General features: G+C 38.4%; 1 protein-coding gene across 1 annotated transcript; it reads right to left on the bottom strand.

The window, feature by feature from the left end:
* Positions 1-1,588: 1,588 nt before the first annotated feature.
* On the bottom strand, positions 1,589-5,568 carry LOC136684907 (elastase-1-like). The gene is made up of 8 exons (XM_066659268.1): positions 5,450-5,568; positions 5,236-5,342; positions 5,046-5,146; positions 4,833-4,955; positions 4,209-4,345; positions 2,105-2,247; positions 1,851-2,000; positions 1,589-1,744 (listed from the first exon to the last, which is right to left on the bottom strand). Exons 1-8 carry the CDS (start codon positions 5,487-5,489, stop codon positions 1,733-1,735), a joined length of 813 nt encoding a protein of 270 aa, XP_066515365.1. The 5' UTR covers positions 5,490-5,568; the 3' UTR covers positions 1,589-1,732.
* Positions 5,569-8,552: the final 2,984 nt, after the last annotated feature.

Raw genomic sequence — 8,552 nt, 5'->3', positions numbered from 1 at the left:
GGGCAAATATGGACAATATCCCAACAAATAAAAATTGTTTTGGTATTTTGGCAGTTTTCTCAGCTGCTTATAATAATAACAACAATTATTATTATTTTTATCATTTTTTAAAAATATGATTAAATAATACTTGTTTATTTATAATATACACAAAGAATAATTATTTTAGCTTTTTAGTTTATATTTGTTGATCAAATGCAGTGTTATTTGATGTGAAACCTACAAAAACTTTGATCAAAAACTATCAATCAATAATAGGAATATGTTTTTGCTGATGTCTCATATTTTTCTGCCAGGAGACAGGTTGACATCATGTGACTCAAAACGAAACTGAAAGTAAACACCTCTTTCTTGTCCTGAGCAAAGATCTAATGTTATGATTATAGTGAATATAAAACAAAATAAAACATAGATTTTGAAGGAGCACCTTTTTTTTTAGGTGGTTTTTCACACTGGATTACTCACAGAGGCTACACAGCACCATGACGAGAGCGCTATTTTTAGAAACGGTAGGATCTGCGGTTTCTAATGGTATTCAGAGTTCACAGAAGCAGTCAGGCATTCAAGAATTATGAAGCTGATTATGTAAGTTGTGCTTTTTACCCCGCAAACTGCGGAGTTCTGGTCCAAAGAGTTAAAAGGGTAAAAAAAATGTCTACTTGTGGCAAAGAAAAGGCATCTGGAGTTTTAGACAATGTAGAGAACTCCAAACATTCAAAAGCATGACCCGAGATGAGGCTTTTGCTCTATTCCTGCTCCATAGGTGGATAATATTGACTTATTTTTGCTCTTTTGGATCACTTAAGGTGGAAATGACTCCAAACTCAGTAAACAGCTAACTGCATTACTGACAGTACTACAAAACTAAACAACTCGACTTACAATTTGTTTATTCAAACTGTGAATATAACTTAGACAAACCATTTTATTCCCTCTCTAACAAACCGCTTCTCCTTAAAAGATGCAGAGCTTCTGAATGAAAACAAATCAAAGAGAACATCGTTTCCCTACAACTGTAGGCAGTCCCTTTAATGTGGATTGCAAAATTCCAGTAAGAAGTCAGAATACTTAATGTTTGGAATTAAAAATTACTTATACAGGGGTTGGACAAGGAAACTGAAACACCTGGTTTTAGACCACAATCATTTATTAGTATGGAATAGGGCCTAATTTTGCAGCCAGTACAGCGTCAATTTGTCTTGGGAATGACATACACAAGTCCTGCACAGTGATCAGAGGGATTTTAAGCCATTCTTCTTGCAGGATAGTGGACAGGTCTTTACATGGAGGAAAACGTTTTCTGACTCGCTCCTCCAAAACACCCCAAAGTGGCTCAATTGTAGGCATTCCCTTTAATGTGGATTGCAAAATTCCAGTAAGAAGTCAGAATACGTAATGTTTGGAATTTAAAATTACATGTATATGATTGTGTCATATACATTAGTTGGTTTGTGTTAGAAAATAAGGAAATCAATTTAGTTTAACGAAATGTAATTGTTCCACAAGAACCTTAAAAGCCTGAAAGCAAAGAACTAAACACTAAATACCATATGACTCAAATAAAAACGCTTAAAACAATGGACTTTAGATTTCTTTTTTTATTAATTTTATAAGGTAGTAAATCATGTGGATACATATTGGATAATTTGATTACATGTTTGGAATAGATGATAAAAGAATCTCTAGGAGTCCCTCCGGGTCATGGCACCATCTCTCCCCTGCTTGGCTCCATTTAGCCAGCGATCTGATGAAGATAAAGTGTAGATTGTATTAAACAATAAGTAATAAGTATTAGTAGCTTGTGGTTGAATTAAGGACTCATTTGCATTGTATTGGTGCTTTCTACTTACGCTCTGAATCCAGGGAATGTAGGCAGACACACGGGTGAAGACAGTGGGTTTCAAGTAGGTGTTGCAACCAGCAGCGGACACAAAGCTCGTAATTCCATGGACCACATAGCTGTTAGCAACCAAACAGTTCAGAGGGCCACCACCATCCCCCTATGATGAGAGAAGACCAGACCAGTGTTTCATTTAGTAACACTGTCACTCAGAATCCATGTGTATTTCACAGAGATAAGAAAGGGAACTGTAGCTCATCTCACATTGCAGCCAGAGTTGATGCTACCACCAGCACAGATCATGTTGGTCTTGACTGTAGCGCCCCACCAGTTGCTGCTAGAGCAGGTAGCATAATCGACTATAGGCAGCGGAGCCTGCCTCAGCTGAGCAGAGAGATAACCACCCGCTATGAGAGAGAATGAGAAAGAGAGAGAGGGGGAGATTTTTTACAAATTATTTTAGATGTAAACAATGTATTATTGAGTGCTGGGAATGACACTAGTAATTTCTTTACATATTCTGATTATTTAGGCTTTTGTAAGACAACTTTTTAACAATTTTTAAGCAGATCCTATCAAGCATTATGAAGTTATGCAGCATTTTCTGAAAGTAGGTAATATGTACCCAAAAGAGCTTTTATATTTAATAGTCTGTCACAAATCACACAGATGCTATTTGATTTTTTATTTGGTGATAAAACAAGTACATTTAGGTTTGTTCTAAAATATTTTGACCCGGATAGCTTTCCATATCAGCAATGAGCTCTTTTCCCCTCTCCTAGGCCCAGCGAGTGAGTGATCTCAACACATTGCTTCTCTTTGTCTTTGTCTGTGTCCCTGCTATTGGTTTGTAGATGCATCAATCATTTCTGACCCACCCACAGAGAGCTGTTATCAAATCCCGGTGGAGAGTGCGTACCACAACAACCCACCCCACCCCCATAGCCGACTCTGATTGGTCCACAGCTTTACTGATGAATCTAAGAAGAAACACCTTCAGCTTTGAATTCACAAAGGTTTTACATAACGTTTAAGTCCCTTTGCAAATTCTAGGAGCTCCTGAGCACTGCGTTAATATTACATAGTAAATAAAGGAATGTTTGCTGTTACATAGTGAGTAACGGATGGCAGACCTCTATTGATGTTTTAGGAGACTTTCATCAGTGTGGCTTCTCTCCTGAGACTGTAAGTGATTTTGTAAAGACTGAGGTGATCTTTAATGTTTTAAATAGTCTCCTGCTGCAGGCGTAAACAATTAGTACTAACAGGCTGTGCCCACTTTGTTTACTGTAATCGGCTGAAATGTGTTGTGTGTGTAGTTAGATAACCCAGAAAGCGAGCATATATCGGTCCGCTGGCATACAAAGGCTGGGACACCACTGACTGTAGACCAAAGCTGGTCCTCTATCGGACCACTCAGAATACTGTCCTGTACAGGATATAACTCATTTTTAATCTCCTCAAACAGATTTTAAATTTACAGAGACTTTTTTTCTAGAAAACAAACTAATACAAATATTAAAAACAACTATGAGAGATATAATAATGAGTATAAACCTGATATACAATGATTATACTAAAAATGTTGACACTGTGCTGGAGTAAAATGATTTACTAATCGTATTTATAAAGACAACAAAAGAACCTAAAGAAGGAAAAAATCTAAATTGGACTGTGAATGGAAAAGTGCTAAACTGTGTTATTTTGTCTAAAATTCTGTTTAATCACCAGTGATCTGCACAGAAAACACTGTGCAAAACAATAGTGGACCTCCAACTTTGCACTCAGTGAGACAACAGTGGTCCGCTGTATCCTTACTATCAGGGAACTTCTGGATAAAATAAGTTGGTGTTGAGAACCGTGTGATAAACTTTTGATGCTATTAGTTCATTAACTTATTCATTTTTATTAACAGAAAAGGACCCTGGAGGTCGAGATTAATTTCTACTGTTTACCAGTGCTGATACTACTTATGTGTGGCTCAGATCGAGATATATCTTATGTAACACACACAACGCTTAATGCAATGCTTATTCTACTTATTTGGCAGCTCCTTATTCATATCTTCGGAACCACCTTAAATGACTCAATTTGTCCCTGCGGCAGAATAATGCTATGTCCCTAAACACACTACACAAAAAGTGTGTTTACACTACACACAAATCAGACTTTGATTTAGTTTGTTCCAGACTGAGAACATCTCTTTTGGTTGAACCAAGTTTTGGTCCTTTGGTCTGAACCACGGTCTTAGGCACCTTTCCCATGTGCTGTTTATTTTAATTCAGAACAAAATGATAAACCTGAAAGTCCAGACCAAACAGGGCATGTGTGAAAGCACAATATCTTCAAGAGATAAACTGTAACTCACTCTGAGTGGCACCCCAGCCGGTGACATAGCATAATGTGCTGCCTGGAAGGATCTGACCAGTGGGTGGCAGGGTAGCCAACTGGACATACGTGTTCAGGATGGCTTCTGAAGACAGACGGATCAGGGCAATGTCGTTCCTGAGGTAAGAAAATCACTACTGGTCATTTACAGGTAACATCTACTGAAAAATCTCATAACTACTAAAGCAAATTGGTCTAGGTCCTTCACAAAAGTGTCACAAAGGTTTTTGGAGAATAACCTACAGAGATCTTTACATTTGGAGGTACTGCAGTTTTAAAATAGGTTATTTGCACGCACATCATCTTCAAAGAACTCATTGTCCAAAGAAAAACAAGCATCTCAATTTTTGCTTTTTAGTTTACTACATTATTTGAAAACAGGAGCTGTCAATCACACTGTACAAATTTCATGTTGAATAGACCAGTAAAAATGCTCCAAATTAATTTGGAATACAATTATTTAACGCTGATTTCCATTGTAAATTAAGAAGGTTATTTATATATTCCTCTCCTGTAAAGTTACGTTTTGAAAGATGCACGTTTTTACTTTTGATGACATGACAAGTCAATTTTTAAAAAAGGGAAAAAACAATTTACAACTGACCCTGAACTTAAGACACCGTTCCAGCTGGGGTGGATGTACACGGCGCTGACTCCATAGAACTGTTCCTTCCGCTCAGGTACAGTCAGATCAGATTCTCCAAGAACAACAAGGGCCACATTAATGCTACACAGGAGAACACAAAGAGACACTGTTCAGTGTGTGAAACTCAAAACATGAGATTTTAGAAGTGGCTACTGTTAGATGATTGTTTACCCGTTCACACACTGAGCAGCGGTCAGCACCCAACCCTTTCTGATCAGAACTCCTCCGCAGATGTGGTTATAGGCCGTGCCAGATTGAATTCGTAGTGATGCCTTTTGGAAAGGGAAATCAGCAGAGTTAACATTCAGGAAATATGTGTTTTAGTTGACAAGGCTTAGCTTGCATTAATGATGGTATTCACCTGCCAGGGCCAAGCGTTGGGATTGGACACAAAACCCCCAATGACTCTGGACTGTGGATTCCCCTGCGTAGCATTTATGTAGGGAACAGCATTACTGTCACCCAGCACTGTTTTATGGAGAAAACACACATTTCTGTCACTGCTCAATGTCCTTTATTTGGTAGTAATCAGAAAATAACAGATGCTCACCCAACTTGGTTCAGTCAGAACTTACCGAGGGCTGCAAAGGTGGCAAAGTAGAGGATTCTCAGCATCTTTGCAAGCTGTCAAGGTGGCGTGCAAAGCAGAAAGTTCTGAAGCCTTTTATACAATTAGTGTGTATCAAGGGGTGGGGTTGGTCACAGTTGATGTAATCAGCAACAAAAAACTTTACAAAGGTTCATTGTACTTAAGGAAATGGCAGCCTAAAAAATCCAAGAAATCTTCTGACCACAGAATGAAGAATCAAGTTTTAAAATTTTTTTAATTGTTGGCAGAGTATGATTTCTTGTAAAATGTGTCCTTCCTGTTCCTCGCATCAAACCTGTTTTATCACTTGCCTTAATCATAAGCCTCAGTTTCATCCAGAATTTCATTTTGATGTAAATGTCATAAAGAGTGCCTTGAAAAACACCAGACAGGTCAGGGATAAAGTTGTGGTAGTGTAAAGCAGGGTTAGGCTATTAAAAATGGAGTATGGCACAGCTGCAAACACAGTAAGCATGTGGAAGAAGACACTCTGGTCAGATGAGACTTGAGCAAAGGTTCACATTCCAGCAGGAGAATGACCCTAAACTTACAGCATGACTTAGGAATAGTTTAGCTCAAAGTATATTCATGTGTTTGAATCGCCCAGACAACATCCAGACCTAAATCCTATTGAGAATCTATGGCAAGACTTGAACATTGCTGTTCACAGACGCTCTCCATTCAATCTGACTGAGCTTGAGCTATTTTGCCAAGAAGAATGGGCAAAAATGTCAGCTTCTGGAAGGTTGTCCTACAAAGTATTTACTCAGGATTTTAAAATGGCCATCAAGAATAACACTACAGTTGTGACTGTTAATGTTAACTGTTAAAGCCCGACCTGGAGCCTGGACACAGGGGCTGGATTAGAAGACCTCTGCTTTAGAATTTGTGAATTCATCTACTACAGGTGCACAGATTAAACAGTTGTATACACAGCTTGTGTAATTGCACAAACAAAAGGCCAACATAAGAAAATGATAAAATGAAATGTGACATTAAGGCAGCTGCATGCAAACCTAAGCTCAGCATGCTGAAAATGAAGAGTCAGTTAGAGTTGTAAAAGCCCTCTCCCCTTAGCATACAGTCAGGGACCGGTTACAGCATTCTCAAGCAGGATGGACCTGCGTCTGATACCTTTGATGAGTTGGACTGGTGGCTGTGATCTGGAATGAATCATCTTACATCAGCATAAAGTTCTTGAAGCTGAATGCAGTCCAATCACCACATCAATCCACCCAGATCTAGTGTAAATCTTCCAAGAAAACTAGAAGCAGCAAAGAAGGGACATACAATTTATCACTTCCCAACCAATAAATGTGCTTCAAATTTAAATTCTAAAGAGACCACATGCCCACAAACCGTTACCTACATATAGTGTATATTTGAGAAATTTTTGTAACAAGTTTTAAGTAGTGAAATACAGTTCAGAGAAGTTTGGTCAGTGCAGAGCAATGATTTATTGTGTAGATGTCGTTTTGTTTTCCTCTACCCATAAGTCAGTTCAATTTCTGGTTTTCTGATTCTATGCTTTGACATGAGGGAACCTCATCTAAGGCTTGATTTGTGATATTATCAAGGCCACCAAACAATTTATATAAAAGGGTATTTTTTTCTGCAGTAAAGTTATTATTTTGAGAGATGCATGTTTTTAATTGGACAGCAACAGTTTGCAGGTGTTACAGAGTCAATTGCAGTCATGAATAAAGACTTGGGTATTCTACAGAACAGGAATTTTAAAAGTTATTTGCTGTGGTTTTGTGATTAATGCCCCTGAATTGCTAACATTTTGCAGACAGAACAGCTTGTTACAGCCAACCCAACTTGGCAACAATCACAATTCTTATCTGCACCCGTTCTAGTGTCTGCCCTCATGATCTGTGTTGCACCATCATCCTAGAAGTATGTTGTTGTCTCATTTCACTGTGTAATTGTACATAGCTGGAATAAAAATACAGCCTCTGAACTTGAACCACAAGAGGAAGAAAATCTCTTTTTGAAAATAAGAAGGAGGAATTAAACTTCCATTTAATATAACCTGAAGTAGCAGGGTTATAAGGAAGGGCATTCAGCATGGTATTTTACCACAAGGAACTAGTAGCACATTTCTATGATCCACCAGATGTGACAACAGGTCCTTAAAATGTTCGAAGTATAGTTTCAGGATCATTCTAAACACTTCATTAGCCCGATGGACCCTATCTTTATAGCTATTTTGCAATTCTGCATTTTTTGCAGTGCATTTTTCAAATGCATTCAAACAGTAATTATGTGACATAGCCATATTCAATATGTTATTTTATTTTCTAATGTCCCTTGACTACTCAATGTAATCACTTGAGGTTTACATGCTGACTGATATTTAAATCTTTCTATAAATATGCCATATTTTGACCAAAATTTTAACAAGCGCCTGCTTATTTTGGCATATTTCTCAATGTACAGCCTTGAAATCATATTCCCACCTCAGATAGTTTTGCACAGATTGTTAGTGTGAGGTGTCTGTTGGTTGAAACATAATCATTTTTATGCTAATCTATTACATAACATATTACTGTGACAAAATAAATTTGTAGCATCAGACAAACTTATTTTTCTTGATATTCTAAGCTCTTCGATGTATGACTTAAAAAGCTCTGATAGTCACAGCAGGCCCAGACTTTCAGGAATTTAGTTCAGGGCAAATACGGACAATATCACAACAAATAAAAATTGTTTTTGTACTTTGGCAGTTTTCTCAGTTGCTTATAATAATAACAACAACTATTATCCATTCATCCATTATCTGTAACTGCTTATCGGGTGGTCCAGAGCATACCTGGAATCATCGGGCGCAAGGCAGGAATAAACCCTGGAGGGGACGCCAGTCCTTCACAGGGAAACACACATTCACGGACACTTTTGAGTCGCCAATCCACTTGCAATGTGTGTTTTTGGACTGTGGGAGGAAACCGGAGCACCCGGAGGAAACCCACGCGGACACGGGGAGAACACACCAACTCCTCACAGACAGTCACCCGGAGCGGGAATCGAACCCACAACCTCCAGGCCCCTGGAGCTGTGTGCTTGCGACACTACCTGCTGTGCCACCG

The sequence above is a fragment of the Hoplias malabaricus genome, chromosome 2 (assembly GCF_029633855.1).
Source record: "Hoplias malabaricus isolate fHopMal1 chromosome 2, fHopMal1.hap1, whole genome shotgun sequence".
Classification (NCBI taxonomy): Eukaryota; Metazoa; Chordata; class Actinopteri; order Characiformes; family Erythrinidae; genus Hoplias; species Hoplias malabaricus.
Note: the sequence above shows the minus strand (reverse complement) of the source record. Positions and strands in the feature narration are given on the sequence as shown.

Bases quoted from the DNA above. Each gene is read 5' to 3' on its own strand.
- LOC136684907 (XM_066659268.1), bottom strand. From the start codon at position 5,489: ATGCTGAGAATCCTCTACTTTGCCACCTTTGCAGCCCTCG. The intron at 5,147-5,235 runs GTGAATACCATC...CCTTTCCAAAAG, and splicing joins CCAACGCTTGGCCCTGGCAG to GCATCACTACGAATTCAATC. The intron at 4,956-5,045 runs GTAAACAATCAT...TCTCCTGTGTAG, and splicing joins GCTGCTCAGTGTGTGAACGG to CATTAATGTGGCCCTTGTTG.